Source organism: Bos grunniens, chromosome 29 (assembly GCF_055505025.1).
Source record: "Bos grunniens cultivar Pamir isolate PY7600 chromosome 29, Bosgru_T2T1.0, whole genome shotgun sequence".
Lineage (NCBI taxonomy): Eukaryota > Metazoa > Chordata > Mammalia > Artiodactyla > Bovidae > Bos > Bos grunniens.
The window spans coordinates 5263690-5288781 of record NC_141193.1 but is presented as its reverse complement, the minus strand read 5'-3'; the positions used below and the strand labels follow the sequence as shown (position 1 = coordinate 5288781).

General features: G+C 55.4%; 1 protein-coding gene and 1 long non-coding RNA gene across 8 annotated transcripts in view; both read left to right on the top strand.

Moving 5' to 3' along the window:
- Positions 1 to 25092, top strand: part of LRP5 (LDL receptor related protein 5) — a 124090-nt gene that overhangs the window by 65079 nt on the left and 33919 nt on the right. For all 7 annotated transcript variants that reach the window (XM_086385293.1, XM_086385291.1, XM_086385289.1 and 4 more), the window contains exons 6-11: positions 6324 to 6720; positions 8491 to 8662; positions 16830 to 17046; positions 18761 to 19050; positions 21630 to 21856; positions 23101 to 23285. In XM_086385293.1, coding sequence (XP_086241419.1) covers positions 6324 to 6720; positions 8491 to 8662; positions 16830 to 17046; positions 18761 to 19050; positions 21630 to 21856; positions 23101 to 23285 — 1488 coding nt within the window. The remainder of the gene's footprint in view (positions 1 to 6323; positions 6721 to 8490; positions 8663 to 16829; positions 17047 to 18760; positions 19051 to 21629; positions 21857 to 23100; positions 23286 to 25092) is intronic.
- LOC147341757 (uncharacterized) lies at positions 9186 to 10760 on the top strand. The gene is made up of 2 exons (XR_015158016.1): positions 9186 to 9308; positions 10438 to 10760. It is a non-coding gene; the product is annotated as an uncharacterized LOC147341757 (long non-coding RNA).

The following is a 25092-nucleotide window of genomic DNA, read 5'->3' as shown; positions in this document are numbered from 1 at the left end:
ATTCCACGGACAGAGGAGCCCAGTGGGCTACAGTCTGTGAGTTCACAGAGTCAGACACAATTGAGCGACTAACGCTTGGGCGTCCCTGGTGGCTCAAATGGTCAAGTTACCAAGAAGTTACCCGTTTCTCATGTTTATTGATTGTGTTTTTTGTCTTCTGTTAGTTTGTGTTTATGGTCTTTGCCCGTTTATTGTTGGGGTCTGGGTAGTTTTCTTATTGATTTATATGCCTTTTAACTTTCTTTAAAATACTTAACGGACTTTATTTTTCAGGCAGTTTTAGGTTTACAGGGGAGTGGAGTGGAGAGCACTTGGAGTCGCTCTGTGTCCGCCTCCGTCCTGACGTGGTTTGCCGTGTCATCAGACTATGGTTCTGATACTCTAAAAGTCACGTGTACTGTCCCACGCAAGGACTAGCAAACCCCCAGCCCCACCCGTGGGCCAGGCGGCTCACAGCCTGTTTGGGGGCAGCTGTGGGCTAAGTTCGGTCTTTACACAGTTGAACGAAGATCACGAGAGGAGTGTTTGGTGACGTGAGAAAGCGGTAGGACTTTCAGGGTTTGGCGCCCACGTAGGACGCTTTGCTTGCACACCTTTGCTGACGCGTCAACTGTGGCAGCTTCTACACAGTGGTGCAGCCGAGGGGCCATGAGAGGCGGCTGTGGCCTTGCCGAGCCCGGAGCGTTTGCCGCCTGCCCCTGGGTGGAAGGCACACAGAGCCCTGTGGCGACTGGAAGGCGGGCCGGAGGGTGCGAAGATGATGCTGGTCACAAGGGCTTCCTTTGGCCTCTTTCCCGGGGGGCTCTGTGCGTCTCCTGGCCGGGCTGTGCTGCCCCCATGGCCTGTCCTTTCCATGAGGCTTCCTTGCAGACAGGGGTGGGCACGGAGCTGCCCCGACATCCAGTGTGCAGAAGGTATTCAGGGTAGAGTCATGGTCTGCTGGGCCACCCTCGGCGGGTACCCAGCCTCCAAGCTCAGATCAGACCCCACGGAAAGGGGGCGGTGGAGGCTTGCCCCACACCTGCCTGCGGGGCTGCAGAGCGGCCTCCGCAGCACCCCTGTGTCTGGAGTTCCTGCCCTTGAACCCGTCCTTCTATGGAAAGTGTCCCCCTGCCCCATGCTCCCCAACTGTTGGGAACAGAATCATAGCCCCCCCAAAAGACAACAGTGAAGTCCCCAGCCTTGGAGCCTGTGGATATGACCTGATTAGGAAATAGTCTCTGCAGCGGGAACCAAGACAAGGTTGTGCTGTGTTTGGATCGGCCCGACACCCAGGGACCAGTCATCTTCTCAGAGGGAGGCTTAGGCACAGACCCCGGGGGAGGAGGGCGTGTTAAGACGGAGGAAAGCAGCCACAGACCAGGGGCCGTCTGGGATTGCTGGCAACGACCAGAAGCTGGAAGAGGCTGAGAACGGTTCTTCCCAGAGTCTTTCGTGGGAGCTTGGCCCTGCCAGCACCTTGATTTTTAATATTTATTTATGTATTAATGTTTATTTTATTGATGGATTGATATTTATTTTATTTATTTTACTGATTTGGCTGTGCCGGGTCTTAGTTGCAGCATGTGGGATCTAGCTCCCCTGGGATCGAACCTGGGCCCCCTGCATTGGGAGTGCAGAGTGTTGTTAGCCACTGGGCCACCAGGGAAGTCCTCAGCACCTTGACTTTTGACTTCAGCCTCTGGGACTGTCAGAGAAGCAGTCTCTGCTGATAAGAGCTGCCCAGTTTGCGGGGGGTGTGACTGCACCGCTCGTCTGTGGGGACGGTAGCCCCGTTTGGATGCTATGTTGTCAGGGAGGAGGGCTTGAACTTGACGTGTCCCTGGCATCAGGCTCTCCCTCCAGTCTGCTTTTCCATTTTGAGGCGAACACTCTGTCGGGAGTGCCTGACCCCAGGGTAGGGGTGCGCCCCTCTTTCCTGCGTGGGTGGGTGCAGGGGGGAGGGGAGCGGTCAGAAGCCGGCCCAAGGAGGCTCCAGGGACCGCTGCCCAGCCAGCAAGGGAAGCTTTCACTTTCTTCGGCAGTGCCGCGGGGCAGGCTATTTGTTTAAACAACCCCAAAGAAAACCATTTGGCCAAACTGTTAAGTTTCTAAACAGTTTACTTCCCTGGTGTTTAAACAAAGCCCTCCCCAGGCCTTGTGTCTGGTCCTGGGGAGGGGGTTGGCCTCTCCTCCTGCTGGGCCAGCCCAGCGCCCTGCGCCCACTCCAAGGCCAGCTGCTACTTGTACCTTCTGCAAACAACCCTGGAGGTCGCCCCGGTGAGCGTCTGCCGACCAAGGGGTCCAGGCCCGCTTTGTGGTCTTCTCTCTGCAGCTGCCCCGCCGACCTGGCCCGGGACAGCATGCCCCACGTCTCCGTGTTGGGCTTTGCCTGCTCAGACCTTCAGGCTGACCGTGGCCAGACCCTGGCTCTCTCCTAGGGGTCCTGGTCTCTGTTTTTTTTTTTTTTTTTGCAAAGCTCAACTAAAAACCTCAAAGGCTCCGTGACCCAAGGGGTGTCAGAGGACCCCCAAACCTGGTTTGGAGTGAGTCAACACCTGGGATTTATCCCAGCGTTTAATTACTGCCTCAGCCACAGAGACTTGATTCTAAGAAACACTGATGATGGAGCTCCCTGATGGTGGGGTGTGCTCGAGGCTTTGTATTGACTGGTTAAGGGCTGGGTCTGGGCACACTTCGCCCCTGGTGGCTCCGCACCCATCAGGGACAGGCTACTAGAATCTGTTGCATCCGTTGTCACAGCCCCATGGATCCCAGAGGCTCCTGCTGGACCCCAGACCCCTAGTCTCAGCTGGCCCCCTTCGCAGGTACCCATGACCCCTGCTTTCCTCCCCGCGCTGGTTCATTAATGGTCTTGCTCACTGAAGGTCTGTGTCCTGCAAATGCAGGAGCACCCTGTGGGCAATTCCCATATCTTTTCTGTCCACTCCCAACCCCAGCACCTGGTTCGGGGCCTGGCCTGAAGCTGCTGCCCACAAAGCCACTGGTGGGGCGACCAGACCTGCTGGGCCAGTGCACTGACCTTGGGCCTCCTGCATGTGCCAGCCCCGGGAATTGAAGTGTTCATGGTACCTTATTTTTCCCACTTGCTGCTGTGTGTCCTTGGGTGAGGAGCTTAACCTCTGTGTGTCGGGGTTCCTCTGCAGTAAAACGAAGTATGAACCCATCTCAGAGGTTGGTGTGAGGATGGTGCTATCTCGGATAACTGTGTCTGTAGAATCATGGGAACAGGGATGGGTGAAACAGGCTCAAAATAAGTTTGGGAACCGAGTGTCTGTTTCCCTAAGGAACCAGCATTTTCTGGGCGCTCTCGCCAGCTCCTGTGGGGGCAGATTAAGGCAGAACCCGCCATAGAGTTTGGTTTATGGTTCTTGATGTCAGGGCTAGATGGGGATTCCCATCAGGTCAGGCTGATTCTTCACTGCAAATGAGGAAACCAAGGCCCAGAGAGGGCTAGGGACCTGCCCCACATCACACAGCAGGAGCGGGTTCCGGAAGTATCTGCCCTGAATCCTCCCTGCTTGTCCTGGGATATTGGCGCCTGCTCTAGGCAGGGCCTTGTGTTGGGGGGCTGCAGAAAGCAGAGTGGGGTACGGGCCAGCATCCCTGTGAGGCAGTAGGCCGGGTGGTGCCTGTGTGTGGTCCCTCTGACCACTTGGAGGGGAGGCAGGAATGGCTTCCTGGAGGAGGAGGCAGTCCGTGACCTGGCCCTTGAAAAGCAGCCCTGATGTTACTAGAACATTTTGGGAATGGAGCGCAGCAGAGCTCCCCTCCTCTCTGTCCACCATACCCCAAGCCAGAACTTGCATCAGCACCTCTAGCTAAATCTGAGTTCGGGGGAGGTTTCCAATGAAGCCGCGTGCCTGGGCACCTTCTCCAGCACTCCCTGCACCTCCCGTTTTCCCCCATCTGCCTCAGTTTCCCCAGCCCTCAGTTCGTGAAGCCATTGCTGTCCGTGAGCACCCTCTAGTGGGGGAATCGGGTTACGAACACGGGGCCTTGGATCAAGTTCATGCCCTCACTGGAAACGCACGGTGGGGTGACCCCAGAATCACTCCGCAAAACAGCGGGTTCTTAGGGCTCCACCCTGAGGCAAGAAGCTGATCGGCTGTTTGAGGCCTGTGGCTGGACCAGGCGTGAGGAGACGGCGCAGTCTGGTGCAGACCCCGGTCCTGGGGGCCTCAGCACGAGGGGTGCCGGGGTGGTCCCCACCCTGTCTGCATCCCTCCCTGCTGTGACTTCAGGCGGGTCCTTGCCCGTTCTGGGCCTTTCGTCAGACCAGGCAGGAGGCCCCCTGAGTGCCAGAGGTGGCCTCTGAGCATAATCTTTTTGCTTTTCTGGATCCTCGAGACCAGAAAGGGCCAGAGTGGGTGAACAGGTGGTGGTGGGGGAGGGCCACATCCTGGCCCCAGCAGCCTCTGGGGGTGTCCGGGTCAGGGCTGGCCAGCACCCCTGGAGCCCTACACATAAGGCTCTGTGTAGTAGCACGCGAGGCTGCCTCGGCCGGAACTTCTGATGACTCCCTGGGAGGATCCAGGACGTGTTTTGTTCAGGGCAGCTTCTGCTCAGAGACTGAGACTGTCTTTGCCAATGACTTATCTAACACAGGTTCACCGTGGGGAGCTATGATTTATGCTATTAATAGTTCACAAGCCAATACTGTAAGGAATACTGTCTCTTAATAAGTCAGTAAAGAAATAACATTGTTGTTTCGTCACTAAGTCGTGGCTGACTCTTTGTGACCCTATGGACTGCAGCACTCCAGGCTCCCCTGTCCTTCAGTGTCTCTTGGAGTTCGGTTGGTGATGCCATCCAGCCATCTCATCTTCTGCTGCCCCATCTCATTTTGCCTTCAATCTTTTCCAGCATCAGGGTCTTTTCCAGTGAGTCGACTTTTCCCATCAGGTGGCCAAAGTATTGGAGCTTCAGCTTCAGCTCAGTCCTTGCAGTGAATGTTCAGGGTTGATTTCCTTTAGGATTGACTGGTTTGTTGTCCTTGCAGTCCAAGGGATGCTCAAGAATCTTCCCCAGCACCACAGTTCGAAAGCATCCAGTCTTCGGTGCTCAGCCTTCTTTATGGTCCAGCTCTCACATCCATGTACTCAAAACCAGTTACATTATTGTTCCAGGCAAAAGTTAAAGTGTGCCTTTCGACGAATTGGTTCTCTGTAGAGTCAGTCCATCCAGTTAAAAGCTGCATGTCGGCTGCTGGCTCAGGTCCCTTGCTAGTGGGTGACAGCACCTGTTGGGTGGGCAAGGTGGGCTGCTGTCAAGGGCATCACGCAGGGGCCCTTACGTGGCTCTCCCACTGTCTGTGGAGGGGCCTTTTCAGGGCAGGAACAGTGTTTGCTCCCTTCCTGAGATGGCCTCACGCTTTCACAGCACTGCTGACCGGGAGTGGCCTGGCCGTGGCTGGAGCTCTCAAGATCTTTGGAGAGCCGTGTAGGTCAGCCAAGAGTCTCCTTGCCCAGCACTCACAGACTTTCAGTGTTTAGAGTCTAAATGTCCTTTGAGTCATTGTCCCTATCAAGAAGCCTCCCAGCAGAGCCTGGAGTCCGTCACCAGCTGAACTTATCAGCCATGAAAGGTATCGATGACGTCACCCTGGCTGGGCTTCCTCCATGTAAACAGATTCACCTTTAGATCACAACAGCGTCACTTAAGTCATAAACAAGCCGATTGGAAATCACAGCAAATCAATAACGTAGCAAAGCACAATACGGCCAGGCTGACAGAGGGGAAGGAGGGGCGCCTGCCGCCCAGGCGCTTACCCGTGTTGGTGAGATGGCCACCTGGGAAGGATGGACTCGTGATGATGTGCGTGGGCACAGGACTTGAAGCCGCCTTGCTGGGTGGGTATAGGGAGGCAGGGTGGGCTTCTGGGAAGAGGTGGCATGTGAGTCCAGTGGGAGCTTTGAGGAGTATGGTGAGCAAGCAGGGCCTGGAGCCCAGAGCCTGGGCAGGACTGGTAACTGGGGCTGTTTGTGGCCAGGAGAGGGGCTTGCAGGGGAGAAGGCGGGCTGAGCATGAAGCAGCTCTCACAGCGGCTGAAGTCAGATGGCTGTGTGGCTTTCGACTGGCTGCTTAGCCTTTCTGTGTCTCTGTTGTCTTGTCTGTAAGACGGTGATATAAATGGTCCCAGATGAACTAGGGATCATGTAGGAAGATCCTGTGAATATTCCCTAACCTTACCTGCCCCGGGAAGGAAGCCCCGGGGACCTGGCTGAGCCCCTCCCCAGCCGCAACCCCCACCCCCTCCCCCTCCCTGCAGGCCCGCTGAGCCACCCACCTCTGACCCCGCTGCTCGTGTGTGTTGGTCACAGGGGCAGAGGAGGTGCTGCTGCTGGCCCGGCGGACGGACCTGCGGAGGATCTCGCTGGACACGCCAGACTTCACGGACATCGTGCTGCAGGTGGACGACATCCGGCACGCCATCGCCATCGACTACGACCCGCTGGAGGGCTACGTCTACTGGACGGACGACGAGGTGCGGGCCATCCGCAGGGCATACCTGGACGGGTCGGGGGCACAGACGCTGGTCAACACCGAGATCAACGACCCTGACGGCATCGCGGTCGACTGGGTGGCCCGCAACCTCTATTGGACTGACACCGGCACCGACCGCATCGAGGTGACGCGCCTCAACGGCACCTCCCGCAAGATCCTGGTGTCCGAGGACCTGGACGAGCCCCGCGCCATCGTGCTGCACCCCGTGATGGGGTAAGGCTGGGAGCTGGGCCGAGGGGGGCCGGGGGTCCCGGAGCTTTCTCCCCTTCAGGAAGAAGCAGATGTCTGGTTTAGGAGAGCTTGCCTTTCTAATGAGCTCCCAGGTGATGGGCTGATCTGGGAACCAGACTGAGAAGCTCCAACACAGAGCTTGGTTAGGTTTATAGAAAACCCTAGATACCTTGGGTAAGGCATTTCCCACCCTGGGCTTCAGTCTCCTCACCTGCAAAATAGCACTGTCCACCGTGAAATTTCTGGGCCAGCAGTGGTGGTGAGAGTGACGGCCGCCGCAGCCCTTACTCCACATGTGCCGAGTCTCTTCTGCGCACGTTCCATGCTGCAGGCACCTTTCCCTCTTGCCCTCACCTGCCGGGGTAGGTCCGTTGGAAGATGCTGAAGCCCAGAGAGGTTAAGTGACTTGCCCAAGGTCACACAGCTGGGAGGCGGGACTGGGATCTGGCAGTCTGGTTCCAACTTTCCCTTGTAGGATTCTGTGATCTTGTCCATCAGGGTAGGAGCCTTTCTGAGACACCGCCCCGCCCCAGCGGCTCAGAGGGTAGCAGCTGAGCACCTTCCTGCAGCTTCATGACCAAGAACGTGAAACTGGCAGACCCTAAGTGGGGGCCGGGGAGCCCTGAGAGCTCTTGAGGGCTGGGGTTGGGGCTGCAGGGAAGCCCCCGGCCCTCGGTGTGGGATGGGCCCCCTTCAGTGGGCCCGAGTCCTGGGCACGGCCTGGAGGAGCTGGGAGGGTGGCGCTGGGAGACAGCCCCGGGGTGATCGCTGGGGGGGTGGTAACTGAGCTGCGTGGGCCGTAAGCATGGTAACCGGAGCACCCAGGGGTCTCTGGGTGCTCTTCCTTTTTCCCCTGGGGCTGAGGCTCCAAGTGACCTGACCCTGCAGGAGGCCTGGTGGCTGGCAGGCTTGCAGAACATCTGCCCGGGGAGCCTGCGCTCTCGGTCCTGCTCCGTGTGGAGCTGCCTCTGTCTCTAGAAGCCCAGGGGCGTGGTCCTCGGGGTGGGTCACAGGGCTGTGGCTGGACAGGCCCGGGCCTTGAGCCTCGAGCACCGTGGAGCCCAGGGTGGGGCGGTCCGGCAGACAGACGCAGCTCCGTATCGTCTGCCGGGGAGCAAGACCATCCCTCGGGGAGGGCAGGTGGGTGTGAGAGGCCAGTCCCCTGGGTCTGCGGGGCAAGGAGGCAGGAGCTCGTCACCAGTGCTGGGAGCCGGGCTCTGGGCTGGGGAGATGGGGACCTGCTCCCTGCGTGCCCTGACGGAAGCTGTCAGGTCAGTGCTCTGCCGGCCTCACTCGAGGGCCCTGTCCTCCCCTGTGGGATGGGGTCGGGTTCTTCTGTGCTGCGTTTGCTCAGGGCACAGTTCTGGATGCTTCCCTGGACTGAAGTGTGCACGCAGACACACAGACACACACACAGACACACACGCGTCTCACGTTGTTTCTCGGGCCAACAGACAGCCTGTGGGCTGCTGAGCTTGGCACGCAGGGCCCTTGAGCTCCTTGAAGGAGGTTCCGCTCTGCCTCCCTCTCTCCCTCTGGGTGCGCGTTCCCTGCAGCCCCGGGACCCTCAGCCGGGTGTCTGCCGGCTGCAGTCCCAGAGCCCCAGCTGGTTAAGCCCCTGCTGTTCCCCTTGGAGCTCCTGGTGCTGCCCACGGGCTCAGGCGTGATGAGGGTGGGCACCGTTCTCAGTCCCAGGGGTGGACCCGGGACATGACGGACAGGCAGCCTCACGGACGTGTGCTTCTTCTCCAGCCTCATGTACTGGACAGACTGGGGGGAAAACCCAAAAATCGAGTGCGCCAACCTGGACGGGCAGGAGCGGCACATTCTGGTCAATACCTCCCTGGGCTGGCCCAACGGCCTGGCGCTCGACCTGCAGGAGGGCAAGCTCTACTGGGGAGATGCCAAGACGGACAAAATTGAGGTAAGCATCCCCACTGCGGGTCCCCTGCTGTTCTGTGGAGATGGGGGCACGGCCCGTCGGTCCCTGGCCCTGGGGCTTTCCACCTTCTTAGGTCCTGCCTGGAGCACAGGGCAGACCCTTCTGGCGTGTTTCTCAGTGGTGAAGGGCTGCAGAGTGAGTTTTCTGGAGGTGGCCTGAGCATTCCTGGAGGACTGGCTCGTGTGTTTGCCACGGGCTGTCCCTCCTTGGGTCTCAGGGTTTGCCTCTGGGCACCCAGTGAGTGCCAGCTCTGCTGCACGTCTGGGTAGATGTGCCCAGCAGATGCTCCTCCGTCTTTATGCCAAGTCGCTTCAGTCGTGTCCGACTCTTTGCAGCCCATGGACTGTAGCCCGCCAGGCGCCTCTGTCCATGGGATTCTCCAGGCAAGGACACTGGAGTGGGTTGCCGTTCCCTCCTCCAGGGGATCTTCCCGACCCAGGGATCGAACCTGCATCTCTTGCATCGTCTCTTGCATCGCAGGTGGATTCTTTACCCCTGAGCCACTGGCTTCTCTGGTGCGCCCCTCAAAGGACAAATTTCGTGAACCTTGGGGGTCAGGCTGTCAGCCCAGGTGTGGACACCCCTCCTAGGGTCCTGTGGAGTCGGGGCTTCGGGAGAACAGCCTCAGGTGAGGGGCCGTGTCTCCTTTCCTGATGGCATCGTTGGACTCCAGGTGGGCGGGGGACCGTCAGAGGAGGCCCCTCCGGGTCAGCCCGGTGATGGGGCGGCTTCTGGCAGTGGTTCCGTCTCCAAGAGGTTATGCCCCCGCCAGAGATTAAGGTGCCGAGTGTCTTCTCCGGCCTGTCTGGCCGCGTTGCCTTGGAGGGGAGAAGGGAGTCTCTTCAGCATGGTCATGCCCATGGCCTGGCTCCGGGTTCTAGCCAGGGCACCGGCAGAAAGGAGCCCCACGTGGAGTCAGCTGGCTTCCCTTTGAAGCGGGCGGCGGTCCAGCTCCTGCTTCACGGGGCAGCTGCAGCGGGTCCCCTGGGGCGAGCGGGGAGGAGAACCAAGCCCTGGAGCCCACGAGGTGGGGATTCCTCTGGCCTCCGCTGGCCAGTGGTGGCGGCACATGGATGGATTTGTGGAACAGGGTCCTGACCGAGGGGTCGAGGGGGGACGACAGGGGAGGGGGCTGCGAAGCCTTGCAGGTGGGCCTCCTGTCGCCTTGTCTGTGACAGCGTCCTGGACAGCAGGGTCAGGCCAGCCCAGGTCAGCACCCCCTCAGGGGGCTTAGCGCGGGGCGGCTCCCAGCGTGGGGTGCGGGTGGGGATGGGCTCGGGGCTGGCTCGCCCAGGGAGACAGCCCTGAGGCGCCCTCCCCAGCCTCGGGGACCAGAAGTGGGCTGGTCAATCAAGGTTGGAGCCGTCTGGGGTGCGTGTGGGTGCGGGCTTGCCTCCCTGCAGCCCCAGAGCTCCCTATGCCTCCTGCCCTACTGACTTGGGTCTGGAGTTCCCCTGTGGCGCCTCCTTAACCCTTGTCCTGAGTCTGGAGCCCTTGGGGGTGGAAGTTCCTGCCACCGGTGATCAGCCCTTCCTGTTACTCCGGCCACACCCGGGGCCCCGGCCTCTCATCCACTTCCCGCTCCCAGCCAGGCTCCCAGCCCCTACCCCTCTGACCTGCCCCTCCTCTTTTGCACCACGAGATTCAACTTTATTGTAAAAGTATCTGGGACTTGCTGGCTCCCTATTTAGTCTCAAATCGATGGCCCTTTTGGCCCAGCATCTCCCTACTTTTCTCTCTGACTTGCTTCTTGGTAGATGCCAAGCCCATGACAGCCTAGCGAGGGTTCTCCCCACGGCGGATCCATCCATCCAGAGCTTGTTCTTGAGGCCACATGCCCAGCTGCTCCGGTTCTCTCTCCCAGAAGCATCGATTCTTGGGCACTCAGACTTCTTTATGGTCCAACTTTCACATCCGTACATGATGTGGAACAGCCAGAGCTTTTGACTGTGTAATGAAATAGATAACCCCTTCATGGATGCCTTGTTGTGGCAAAGGGACTTGCAGATTTCGTTATATATGTCACAAGTGTGATAAGAATAGAAATAAAGTGCTCAATAAATGTGATGTGCTGAAGCCATCCCCTGACCCTGGCCTGTCAAAGGACTGTCTTCCACGAAACCCGTCTCTGGTGCCAAAAAGGCTGGGGACCATTGAAGGAGAGGCAGGAGTCCCGCCCTTTATTAATCCTGAAATAGGCAAAGCGTTTACACAGCCCTGTGCGCACACCGTGATCCGGCAAGGTCCCTGGGTGGCAGTTTCAGCCATTCCTGAATAAGAGCAAGGTCGAGTCTTGCCCTCTGTGGCCTGCGGTATCTTCTAAAGCTTCCTCCCTAGGGGCCTCCCTGGTGGCTAAGACTGTAAAGAATCTGCCCGCCTTGCAGGAGACTGGGGTTCGATCCCTGAGTCTGGAAGATCCCCTGGAGAAGGGAATGGCTACACGCTCCAGTGCCTGGAGAATGCCGTGGTCAGAGGAGCCTGTCGGGCTCCAGTCCACGGAGTCACAAAGAGCTGGACACGACTGAGTGGATAACCCTTCCAGTCTCACTTCTCCCCAGGGTTGCTCTGACGCCCGGGTGCGAGAAGCAGAAGTCTCATGGGCCGACCCTGTAGACCTGTTTGGCCCATCTTTGAGGCAGGAAGTATCGCCTGTGTGTGGGTTACCTGGTACTTGCTGGAGGCCCTAGGGGTCACCCGGACTCCTTGCAACTCCCCTACCCCCACCCCGATGTCTTCCTCAGCCAGGGCCCTGGGGAGCTGGTGTCCTTGCAGCTGACATCTGCTGCTGGTTGTCTGCCGTCAGGGTGGGTGCTCGTGGGAAGTACCCGGTGGGGATCGCCCCCCCAGGGGGGCAGGCGGGCCAAGGAGGAATCACAGACTAAGACGAAAATACATCTGTCCCCCTGCTCCTGACATTTCCTGAGTTGGTGGAGGTGACTTCCAGCACACATGGAATAAACCCTCATTGGAGGAGTGATGGATGGGCTGTGTGTCCAGGTCCACGAACCCTGGGGAAGAAGGGTGCAGGGCCCCTGAGCAACCGGGCCACAAGCTCTTCAGGTGTGTGTGGGTATGTGTGTCAGAGCTTTTGAATTACGTGAATCAAAATAACCAGGGCAGTTTTAATTTGGTGTTTTATGTGAGTATAGTTATTCCATCAGAGAGCAGAAGTCTTTTTCCTTGTTTTTTTTTTTTTTTTTTTTAAATATGGGCTATTTCTAAAGTCTTTATCAAATATGTTACAACACTACTTCCTTTTTCTTAAAAATGTTTTGGGTATTTTTTGGCCTTGAAGCATGTGGGATCCCAGCTCCCTGACCAGACATCAAATCCACATCCCCCACATTGGATGGCGAAGTCCCACCCACTGGACCGCCAGGAAAGTCCCTCTTTTTCCTTGAAGAGTCATGCTTTCAAAGTATTGGTCCTGGGAATCACACCCCCTTGCATGGCTAAGTGCTGGAAACGGCATTCAGTGTAAGGAAAGTGCAGTTCAGGTGACTTTTTGAGGTCCTCTGGTTTGTGGGTGGCCATGCAGACCCCGCTGGAGAAGGCAATGGCACCCCACTCCAGTACTCTTGCCTGGAAAATCCCAGGGACGGAGGAGCCTGGTGGGCTGCAGTCCATGGGGTCGCCGGGAGTCGGACATGACTGAGTGACTTCCCTTTCACTTTTCACTTTCATGCATTGGAGAAGGAAATGGCAACCCACTCCAGCGTTCTTGCCTGGAGAATCCCAGGGACGGGGGAGCCTGGTGGGCTGCCATCTATGGGGTCACACAGAGTTGGACACGACTGAAGCGACCTAGCAACAGCAGCGGTGGCAGCATGCCGACCCCGCAGCAGTGGGTCCTGCCCCTTGACACGGCTGAGGGTGGGCTTCTCTGGGGTCTGCCCTCCCTTCCTCCCTTCGAACAGCTGTTCTGCAGGTTGTGCAATGAGCTGGTCGGGGGATGGGTGTGTTCTTCCTGCCACCCCCACTTCCCCTACCCCAGACCTGGGTCTGGAGTGTGAGGTCAGCTGAGCATAGGAGGCCGGAGGCCTAGAGGTCAGAGAGAGCACACTGCACGCGGGCCCCTTCCACATCTGGCTTGGCCATTTGGACATAACTTCCTGGAGGCATCTAGTTTCCTTTCCTGAAAATCAAGGGCAGGGGAACTTCTCGAGCAGGGGTTGAAAACTGTGGACCGGAGGCCAGACTGCCTGATGTGTGCCACTATCAAATGCTTGGGGGTTTCTACACTTACCTTTTTGCTGACCTGCGTGGCTCATGGGATCTTAGTTCCTCAACCAGGGATTGAACCTGGGCCCAGCAGTGAAAGTTCCGAGTCCTAACCACTGGACCGTCAAGGAATTTCTTACACTTCTAAATGAAAACAATCAAAAGAGTACTATCTCATGGCATGTGAAATTTATATGAAATCCCAATTTTTTTGTTTTTTGCACAAATGAAGTGTTATTGGGACATATTCCATTCTGTTCAGCTGCTCAGTCATGTCTGACTCTTTACGACCCCATGGACTGCAGCACTCCAGGCCTCCCTGTCCTGGAGGTTATTCAAACTCATGTCCATTGAGTTGGTGATGCCATCCAACCATCTCATCCTCTGTCGTCCCCTTCTCCTCCTGCCTTCAATCTTTCCCAGCATCAGAGTTTTTTCCAGTGATTCAGTTCTTCGCATCAGGTGTCCAAAGTATTGGAGCTTCAGCTTCATCATCAGTCCTTCCAATGAATATTCAGGACTGATTTCCCTTAGGATGGACCAGTTGGATCTCCTTGCAGTCCAAAGGACTCTCAAGAGTCTTCTCCAACACCACCGTTCAAAAGCATGAGTTCTTTGGCACTCAGCTGTCTTCATAGTCCAACTCTCACATCCATACATGACTACTAGAAAAACCAAAGCTTTGACTAGACGGACCTTTGTTAGCAAAGTAATGTCTTTGCTTTTTTTTTTAATATAAATTTATTTATTTTAATTGGAGGCTAATTACTTTACAGTATGGTATTGGTTTTGCCATACATCAACGTGAATCCGCCACGGGTTGTCTCTGCTTTTTAATACACTGTCTAGGTTGGTCATAACTTTTCTTCCAAGGAGCAAGCGTCTTTTAATTTCATGGCTGCAGTCACCATGTGCAGTGATTTTGGAGCCCCCCAAAATAAAGTCTCTCACTGTTTCCATTGTCTTCCCTTCTATTTGCTGTGAAGTGAGGGGACCAGATGCCATGATCTTAGTTTTCTGAATGTTGAGTTTTAAGCCAACTTTTTCACTCTCCTCTTTCAGTTTCAATAAGAGGCTCTTTAGTTCTTCGCTTTCTGCCATAAGGGTGGTGTCATCTGCATATCTGAGATATTGGGACACACTCACACTTATTTTAGGCTCCTTCCATGGCTGTTTTTCTGTGACAATAACCTTATGGCCTCAAAGCTGAAAATATTTACGCTCCTTTTCAGAAACTGCTTGCTAGCCCCTCTCGTGGACGATCCGCCTCCCATGCTCTCTTCTGGCCCCCATGTTGTCGATCTCCTAGGTTCGGATTTGTTCTTTCTGGATTCTGTTCTGATGCGTTGCCCACCCCGGAGGCTGATGGATGGGTTCCCATGTCTGTCTCCTCGCCCTCCGTTAGGGGGTCCAGGGAAGGTGGGGGTCCCTGAGTTGGGCCCAGAGGGAGCCTGGGGGGCTGACATGTGTCTCCCTGTAGACAGGCCGCACTCGTCTGCTCCAGGATTTGGGAAAGGCCTGGCCCAGCAGAGTTACTTTAACAGATCTGTTGGGTTTGGTCAAGGTGTGCTGAAAGCTGCTGTGAAAAAGGCTGCCGTGGGATCATTTATTTTCTTGAGTGTTAGAGTCTTGATGTTCTTCCAAGTTGGAGGGCTTGCTGGGTGTTTCATGGGGTCTGTAATTGAGACCCTGCTTCCAAAGAGGAAGCGGGGAGGGCTTCCGAGGCAGAGAGGTACCCTGCCAGCCCAGAGCCCGCGGGTCTGTGCTTGTAATGGGAGCCACCAGCCTGGCCCCGGAAAACCGAGACGGCGGGATGGGGCGGGGGGACAGGCAGAAACAGGGAGGTGCTTCTGGGCAGCGTCCGCCCCCCTCAATCATCCTGGGTCTTCCGGGGGCTCACGTTCATTATTCCTAAGCTGGGAAAATGTACTTCCTTACATCAGTCAGTAGAACGTGTGCTTACTTATGTCTGGAATGGAGTTATTAAAAGAAGTGAAAAAAATGTGGACCTAGAGAAGGACGAGAAAGGTCTCTAAAGAGATACTGCTGACCCTTCGGTGTATAGCAGGCAGAGTCTTTAGTTTCAAGACGTGGATTGTTTTTCTTGTACTGATCTGTATCCACAGCCCCTGCCTAACCCTGTGTATTCAGTGTCAGAGAAGGAGCAGGCGTGTTGCCTGTGTGTTTGTGAGTGTGAGACGGGCCGTGTGTTCTTGGAGACGCTCTTCCTCTTGCTGTGCACTTCCTCAGGCGAGACCCCTTCCCAGGTCCAAGCGCTGTGTGAAGCATGTGTTCACCATCTTTATGTGCCTTCATGTTGTGGGGCCACAACCAGAACCAGCACCCTGGACCAGCTTGGAGCGCTCCTGCATCCGTCGCCTGACCCCTGGGGCTAACCCGCGGGCCAGGAGTAGAGCCCAGAGCTCTACCCAGAAATCCTGCTGCCCGGGGTCTGCAAGCCAGCTCATGACACAGGAGATGGTCCCTCAACTGGACGGCTCATTGCGCCCCTTGCAGGCCCGTACCTGGCCTTCCAGTTCTGATGTAATTGCCCCTGATGGGGCCCAGCCACAGTTGTTTGGTTAAGTTCCCAGGGTAACTTAGCTGCCCCCCTTAACTGCAGGTGGACAGACTGAGGTCCATGGGGTGCAGGGAGTCGGCCGTGGACAGAGCCGGGGTGGGGTCCCCGGCTGCAGGGTCCAGAGCTGCCTGTCCCGCCCCCCACCGTTTGACCCGGCAGTTTTGAGTTCTGTCCTGTGCTGCCCGACAACAGAGGACCAAAGTCTTTTCTGTTCAGCACATACCCGATCTGTCTTATGTGTGTGCCACCTGCACAACAGAAGGCTTGGGTCCTCTCTGATGAGCTGGAAATATAATCTGGCTGCACGAGGCCTGTTGAGACTTGCCTTTAATTCATCGTGTCTCTTTGATCCTGGCCTGAGAGCCCAAAGTTCGGATGTTGCGTTTTTATCGTCTTCCTTTGCACATCGGCTTCTACTGATCATCTGTCATCACAAGCACATCTTACCCTGTTTGTCTGTGTGTTTCGGTTGGTTAAGGCATTCTTATGTTTGACAGTACTTTTCTCATCTGTGGCTTTTGTGGTTGATGCTTTTAATCAACACTGACTCTTAAGAAGATTTAGCTTTTACATCTCAGAGTCAACGGCCACCAGCGTGTAGCTGGGAGGGCTTCCCTGGTGGCTCAGCAGTAAAGAAGCCACCTGCCAATGCAGGAGATGCAGGTTTGATCCCAGGGTTGGGAAGATCCCATGGAGTAGGAAATGGCAACCCTCCCTAGTGTTGTGCCCGGGAAATCCTGTGGACAGAGGAGCCTGGTGGGCTATAGTCCATGGGGTCACAAAAGAGTTGGGTAGGACTTAGCGACTCAACAACAAGTATGTCTGGGGTTGGATATCGTCTTAGAGCTCTGAGCTCAGACTTAGAAGCAAACGTGTCCTCAGAGTTCACCTGGTCCTGACCGAGCAAGAAATTAGTCCACAGGCAAGTGGGAGGCCTTGTCTGGGTTAGTGCGTTCCTGGTCCAGCCTTTTGAAACTGGGCTCTGTGTCGGGGGTGGTGATCTGTGCCTCCTCATGCTGCGTCTGGGCAGACATTGCTAATCAGTGAGCCTATACTCGGTTGGAGAACCTACACCTTGGAACTCCAGGCAGCCACGGCCAGTCAATCAGCGATGGCGAGGCAGAGGATACCTGTTTGCCTTGCCTGCCCCTCTCAGCACAGCATGTACACCCAGGTCAGGGAGGCAGTAGGGAAGAGCCCCTGAATGGCACCATCACTGAAGACGTCATTCATCCAGCTGCCTCAGTGAGCCATGGTGCCTGGCCTGGCCAGATGCTGCTGGGGCCCATCCCGTTCCAGGCCGCTCAGGCCCGAGGCTGGCTCAGCGCCGTGTCTGCCATCCTGCAGGTGATCAATGTCGACGGGACCAAGCGGCGGACCCTCCTGGAGGACAAGCTCCCGCACATTTTCGGATTCACGCTGCTGGGGGACTTCATCTACTGGACCGACTGGCAGCGGCGTAGCATCGAGCGTGTGCACAAGGTCAAGGCCAGCAGGGACGTCATCATCGACCAGCTGCCCGACCTAATGGGGCTCAAGGCTGCGAATGTGGCCAAGGTCGTCGGTGAGTCCGGTCAGCCTCCAGCCGGGGGCCAGCCCTGCCACAGGCTGGTGGCTCCCCTTTGGTCCACAGGCAGCCAAGCTGGAGGCTGAAGCTGGGGGTGTGCGAGCCGGGCTGGGGCACCGGCTCTGGGGCTGGACAGGGCAGGAGGTGGTGAGAATACCAGGACATGTGATGGGGTGGGCTGTGGACCGGGCACAGTGAGTGGGCACGGCTGGCAGTTGTTGCTCTTACGGTGGCTAACACTCGCCTACTGCGTGCCAGGCTCTGGCTGAGCGCCTTAGTACAGCCCTCTACACTAATGACAAGGCGGCCCCGTTAGTGCTGGGGCATACAAATGGGTGGCCAAGCTCAAGACTCACGCCTGAGGCTGCCCTGACCTCATTGCTGGGCTGGGCTGAGATTGTTATCCAGTGTGACAGGCTGGACCCTAAAATGCACACCGTATATCTAAAAGCTGGGATCTGCAGAAAGTTCCCTTGACACAGTGACTTGTCGCTTGATGACTAGGATTCCCAGTGCAAGTCCACAGTCTATATTGGGAACAGCAGTGTCCAGCTGTGCCGGGGGGACAGAAGCGGGGATGGGACAGTGGGCTCTGTAGGGACAGGGAGTCGTCCCCACCTGGGGTCCCGGTGCCTAGTCCTACACCTTCTCATCAGAGACACTCAGTTGACCTTCGCTGGAGGGAGGGACGGGGGACTGACCAGAGAGGCCCCAGGGCTTGCCCTCAAGTTGCTTCTAGTCCAGTGGGTGAGCTCTGCTGCCAGGCTGGTGAGTAGAGCTGAGATGTGAAAGAGATGCCTGGCTTTAAAATGCAAGGGAGGGCATTTGAGCGTGGAATTTGGGGAGCAGGTGGGGGGCAGGGTCTGCCCGGCAGAAGGGACAGCTGAGCACGGGCCTGGAGGTGCGGCCTGAGGGGCACCTGGCAGGTGGGGCGGGGACGGTGTACCCCTGTCTCCAGGAGAGGTCTTTGGTCTCAGCCTGCCCTCCTCAGACCAGATGATGGAATCAACACACTTGGTTTACCAGCTGCCTTGGAAAGCACTTTCTTTATCTACGGCAGAGTGCAAAGCCCACCAGCGAATGGGTGTTTGAAAAGCAAAGAATAAAGCCGCAGAGATAAGAAACATGATGCCTCTATGGGGTGTGATTTAAAGTTGAGAAATTGGGTCCCTTCCCACCTTCTCTCTCTCTCTCGTCAGGATTTACTGAGAAAGATGGCAGAGAGGATTTCTTTTTTTAGCTGAAATATTTAACACGAAATTAAAGCCAATTTTAACAGCATTGCGGCAGAGTGAGTCTGGCCCAAAATAAAATATATGCTGACTACTGTCTGCTGGAATAAGAAACAGGCGCCTTGGGCCGTCCTGGGTGAATCTGAGATGTCGAGGGCGCTGAGAATGTCGGGGACTCGGAGGAGGAACCATCCAGGTGGTGACTTGGGCTGCAGTCTGGTTGCTCAGCAGGCGGGGAGGCCAGGCCCAGCAGGCAAGGGGGAGCAGAGGGCGAGGCGTCCCCAGGCGGCTTTGAGGAAGGGGGCGTTCAAGTGTGCAGGGAGGCCCGGGGCCTGGAGCCAGGGGGGACCCGGGTTTCCACCAACCCTACCTGCTGTCCCCTAGTGGCGCCTGGGGGAGATGAAGCCACATACGACCAGGAGCCACCGCCCCCCCCATTGCAGGGCCACTGGGCCTAGAACCTGTGTCTTTCCGTCCAGGAACCAACCCGTGTGCGGACAGGAACGGGGGCTGCAGCCACCTGTGCTTCTTCACACCCCGTGCCACCAAGTGTGGCTGCCCCATCGGCCTGGAGCTGCTGAGCGACATGAAGACCTGCATCGTGCCCGAGGCTTTCCTGGTGTTCACCAGCCGGGCCGCCATCCACCGGATCTCCCTGGACACCAACAACAACGATGTGGCCATCCCGCTCACGGGCGTCAAGGAGGCGTCCGCCCTGGACTTCGATGTGTCCAACAATCACATCTACTGGACCGACGTCAGCCTGAAGGTACGGCGGCGGGGTGTCCTGCTGTTCACCTCCCCTGTGAATACCTGCTGGCGATGGTATCGCCTCAGAGGCTTAAAAAAGGCTTTCTTTTTTTAATAGGTTTTCTTTTGGGGGGCCATACCATGTATGATCTTAGCTGTCCAGTCATGAGAGAGCACGATGCATGATCCCCCTGGGTCGGGAGCAGAGTATTAACTCCTGGACCACTGGGAAGTCCCTTAATCTGTTTTTTTTAATGATTTATTTATTTGGCTGGGCCAGGCCTTCGTTGTGGCACTTGGGGTTTTCAGTCTTCGTTGTACAAGCGGGATCTTTCCTCTCGGCATGTGGGATCTAGCTCCCCGACCAGGGATTGAACCCAGGTCCCCTGCACTGGGAGTGTGGAGTCTTAGCCCCTAGGCCAGCAGGGAGTCCCAATAGTTTTGTTTTGTTTTTTTAATTGAAGTTTAGTTGCTGTGCAATGTCCGTAGCGAGTGCACAGTATAGTGATTGACCATTTTGAAAGCTTAGACTCCATGTATCGCTACTGAAAGTATTGGCTGTCGGCCAGGGTCTCCTTGTAGCTTATTTTATCCCTAATAGTTTGCACCTTCACTCTCCTGCCCTGATGTTGCCCCCTCTCCCCTCTCCCCACTGGTATCCACTGTATCTGCGAGTCTGTTCCTTTTTGTTATATTCGCTATTTGTTGCAGTGTTTATATTCCCATATAAGTGATATGCTACAGTATTTGTTTTTCTCTGTCTGACTTATGACAAAGCATAATACCCTCCAAGTCTGTGCATGTTGTTACAGAGGGCAAAATTTCATTCTTTTTAATGGCTGAGTGTAAAAAACTAAAAGAAAAAAACTATAGAGAGTTCCTTGGTGGTCCAGCGGTTAGGACTCTGTGCCTCCACTGCAGGGGGCACAGGTTCCATCTGGGTCGGGGAACTAAGATCCCACAAGCTGCAGGGCGCAGCTAAAAATAAATTTTTAAAAATTAAAACAAAAATTAAAAAAATATTTATTGTGGCTTGATTCAAACCAATAGAACCCTAGTGAACCCATGTTAATACCTAAGCATGAATGATTGTAATGAGTGGATCCGGTGGACACACAGGTGGCTATTTCTAGAGAGACACACACACCCGTGTGTCTTTTGATTCACCCCACTCACTCCCTCACAAGTGCCCACTTACTTAACAAGCTTTCTTTGTTCTGGGTGCTAGTGCAAATATCCTGGATACATACAGGAGAGCCCCCTTTATCTTCTCAAGTAGAGTTTTGCAAACTGGTCCTTGGGCCAGCCTCCTGACTTTGTCAGTAAAGTTTTATTGGAACAGCGGTGCCCGTTTGCCTGTGGATCGTCCGCACCTGCTTTTGTGCCCCTGAGCTTGCGTGCTGAGTCACTTCCGTTGTGTCTGACTCTTTGCGACCCCTTGGACTGGAGCCCACCAAGCTTCTCTGTCCGTGGGATTTGCCAGCAAGAATACTGGAGTGGGTTGCCATGCCCTCCTCCAGGGGATCTTCCCGACCCAGCTCAAGTCTGCGTCTCTTGTGTGTCCTGCGTTGGCAGGCGGGTTCTTTACCACCAGTGCCGCCTCGGGAGCCACTAGGCGGTGGCAAATCCATGTGCCCTGTGGTGCCTGAAATATTTACCAGAAACATCCTCTAACCCCTGTTCTAAAGCACGGGACACTGAACGGTGTAGTCATCTACCTTTTATTCTACCATTGGGATTACATGGTTTGTAAGGTTTTTTTCTGATTTTAAAAGTCGTAGGGTTCACTGTAGAAAGAGAGAAAAATATACAGAAAAGGTATAAAGAAGAAAATAAAACACCCACACCTCCATCGTTTCGAGTCAGCCACTGATGTTGTTTTAGAGTATCTCCTTGCATTTTTTCCCTGCGTTAGTGTTTCTCATAATCAGTCATATGCTACATAGAATTCTGTATCCTGTGTTTTTTCCGTCACATTATAACATATTTTGTCTCAAGCTATTACAAACTCTTTGACATAATTCTTTAAATGTGTAAATTATTCTACTGTGCATATATTTCTTAATCATTGCCTTATTTTAAATGGCCTTCCAGTTTTTTCCCAACTCTAAACCATACCACAGTAACAGATATCTCTGTGTATAAAGTCTCTTTTGTATTTTCTTTCCTTTGAATAACATTTCAAGAGGAAGATTACTGGGTGAAAGATCCAAGGATTTCTTTTTTAGGATGTAACTATTTTGAAGGGTCCTGAGACATGTATATATAATATACTTATATAATGATATATTATTTATAATAATGTACTATTATATAATATGTTTACATAGTTTAAAAAGTATATATATATATATTGCCAAATTGTTTCTTCTAAAGAGGTTGTGTTTTAAAAGTTCCTTTAAAAACTCGAATGTTGAGGGGCAATAGATAGAAGGAATAAAAAGAATAGAAACTCAAATGTTGTGATCTGGCCCCTCATCAGTAGCTGGTCAGTTGCTGATGGTGGTTATGGTCAGCAGTCGCTCCAGCATCACCTGGTGAGATGTCTGCCGAAACTCTGCTTCCTAACGGGTGGCCTCTCCTTCTCCCCACTCCCAGACCATCAGCCGGGCCTTCATGAATGGGAGCTCCGTGGAGCACGTGATCGAGTTTGGCCTCGACTACCCGGAAGGCATGGCCGTTGATTGGATGGGCAAGAACCTCTACTGGGCAGACACCGGGACCAACAGGATTGAAGTGGCCCGGCTGGACGGGCAGTTCCGGCAGGTCCTCGTGTGGAGGGATCTAGACAACCCGCGGTCGCTGGCCCTGGACCCCACCAAAGGGTAAGGGCCGCTTTGCCAGCCCGTGCGCCCGTGCCCCCACCACCTCTCCACACCAGCCAGTGCAGTGATGCCCCGAGGCACACGGCTGCCCGCTGCCCGTCGACACTGCAGTTGAGAGTAGTAATGACCACTGTGAGCTTGGAGGTGGCCGGGACCAGCAGGACTCTTGCGGGGCGGGGGTCATCTGGTTCATTTCACAGTCGGGACACTGAGGCCCAGAGCAGAAGCAGGCAGGAAGGGAGGCCCCCGTATCAGGCATCACCCGGGCCCTTCCAGGGGAGCCTCTCCTAGGAGCGCCCAGGGGCCCTGCCAGCGTGAATATCTTTGTACCTGATTTCACGGATAGTGTGGATGTCTCTGTACCTGATTTCACAGATGCAGAAACTGAGGCTCGGAGAAGCTCAGTGACTGAAGGTCACCGAAGGTCATGTCAGTGGTCCAAGAAGTCCTATCCAGATCCCTGTCCAGAGCTTCTCCTCCTGGCCTCTTGCAGCCGCTTGGCTGCAGATTAAAACCTGCCTTGCAAGGCACATGCTTTGATCTGTCAAGCAGCCTGGGGGCCCTGTCCTGGGGCCAGAGGGCCGGGCAGAGTCTTCCTCTGCATGCACTGCTCACCCCATAAAGCATCAGTGATGTGTAGGGAGCACCCCAAACCCTGCCTGCTGCGTGCTGTTAGGGAAGGAAGATTTCTGCAGAACAAAGGGAAAGGTCCAGATTTTAGTGAAAGAACCAGGAAACACAAGTCTGAGATGGAGGTTTCCTCCCCAGAGCTGATGGTGAAGAGCCAGGAAAGAGGACCTTTGGTGGAGGTGGTGGAGCCGAGTTCGAATTCCGGCCCTGCAAAGCCTGTTTGTCTTGGGGTCTTGTTTTCTTCCTTCTTTGAGGAAAGGGACTATATGCCCTGATTGGCCCACACTCTCCTGTCCAGCCTACTTAGCATTTGTCCCTGACATGGGGGCCCCTCCTGGACATCCTGGCACATGGCCACCACCTTTGTGCATGTGAACAAGAGTATCAGGGCTTAGCTTGCAGGGGGCGCTGCTGTGCGACCCCAGGAGCCAGGATGCAGCTCCGTGGCCGCTCCTGGAGGGACAGTGGGTTGGGGGTGCTCCCAGGTCTCCCCCTGTCCATGCTTCCTGTAAGATGCCTTCAGCACGGCCCAGAAGATGGCGGCAGGCAGGCTCCCTGCCCTGACTCAAGGGTGGACACGCTGACCGAACCTGCCCTGCTCCCGTGTCTTCCAGCTACATCTATTGGACTGAGTGGGGTGGCAAGCCCAGGATCGTGCGGGCCTTCATGGATGGGACCAACTGCATGACGCTGGTGGACAAGGTGGGCCGGGCCAACGACCTCACCATCGACTACGCTGACCAGCGTCTCTACTGGACGGACCTGGACACCAACATGATCGAGTCGTCCAACATGCTGGGTGAGAGCCGGTGGGTCCTGCCGGGAGGGGGCACCCCTGGTGGGGTGTCAGCCACCCTCAGCCCCCAAGGCACTGTGCCCTCGGGCTTGCAAGGTGTGGACGGGCCCCGAGTGCTGACCCAGCATGCCGCAGAGGTGTCCCTTTCTGCCCCCTGCTGCCGTTGTGTAGAGGCCCTGGTGCTGACAGCTGGGTCCAGACCAACCCCAGGCCAGGATTCTAATCTGACCTGACACCACAGAGCATAGGTTTTCAGTGATGGGGAAACTGAGGCCCAGGGAGGTAACGGGACCTGTGTAAGGTCACCGAGCGCTGCTCAGCCCCCAGGACCACACGCTCCCTCTCCATCCAACCCTGAATTCCTCTTGGGTACCAGGCATCGTTCTGGGGTCACTCAACACCCTGGGATTAGATTAAAAACAAAACCCAGGACTTCCCTGGTGGGCCAGTGGTTAGGATTCCACCTGCCAATGCACGGACATAGGTTCAGTCCCTGGTCGGGGAAGATTCCACATGCCGGGGGGCATCTAAGCCCTGCACCACAACTCCTGAAGCCCATGCACTAGAGCCTGTGCTCCCAACAAGGGAAGGGAGTGCTCCCCGTACACGGCAACTAGAGAATGCCCACAGGCAGCAACAAAGACCCAGCATAACTGAAAACACATAAATAAATAATAATTTTAAAAGCCAGGAAAAAAAAAACTTTATTCCATATCACCTAGCAGTGAGGGCAGGATTGGATCCTAGAACATGACTGGACTTCTTGGTGGGTGGGGGAGGGTGGCTCTCTTGGGTGGTACCAGTTGGTGGAGCTACCCTGTGCAATTGAGAGACTTTGGCTTCCTTCCTTACTGCCGCGGCTGCCACCTGTGGTAGGCACAGTTGTGCCCACTTTACAGATGAGGAGACTGAGGCCTTGGTGGGCCGAACCACTTGCCCCAGGTACTGTGTGAACAGAGCCAGGGCCAGAAGCTCTGTGTTCTGGTTTCTGCTTGCAGTGGGCTGTACCCGCCCTGCACACTGACTGTCCTGGTTCATGGGGCCCGGAGCGAGGCTTGACTGCGTCTTCGAGGTCACCACGCCAGCCCCGCAGGGAGTTATAAGAGGCTGGTGGCAGGTGGGAAACTTGTTGCAGCACAGCTGTGGTTGCCCGAAACAATTAAGTTCCCTGATTACCCCAGAGTAATGACACACTCAGAGGAAAACCAGTGAAAGCCTTGGAAACCCGCCCAAGCCTTCAGGTCGAGGGCAGTGGGGTGCATCCGGCCGGGCTGTTTTTCTGCTGTGGCAGGTTTCCCGCTGAACAGCACAGACGTGTCCAGAGCACTTGGTTAACAGCAGGGGAGGCCCCCGTGGGAAGAGTGCCTGTGTGTAAGAGCTGAGTGTGCATTGTGAGCCTGGGATTTTTTTTTTTTCACTTTTTTCCTTTTTTAAAAATCATTTTCAAAACATTATTTCAAATCGTGCCATAGATGATTTCCATTCCTCTTCCTCCTGCTCCCACATAGGAGGAGCATGTCCACACGTCTCTGATTTGTTTTCATGGGCTTCATTTTTTTTAAAAATTTCTATTTGGCTCTATGGGGTCTTAGTTGTGACACGAAAGATTTCCCTTTGATCTCTAGTTGCAACATGCAAACTCTTAGTTGTGGCGTGTAGGATCTAGTTCCCTGATCAGGAATTGAACCCCGGTCTCCTGCATTGGGAACGTGGAGTCTTAGCCCCTGGGCCACCGGGAAGACTCCCATCATTGGCATCATTTTTACCGTGAAATAGAGCATATGTGTATATGGGCTTCTGCAGTGACTCA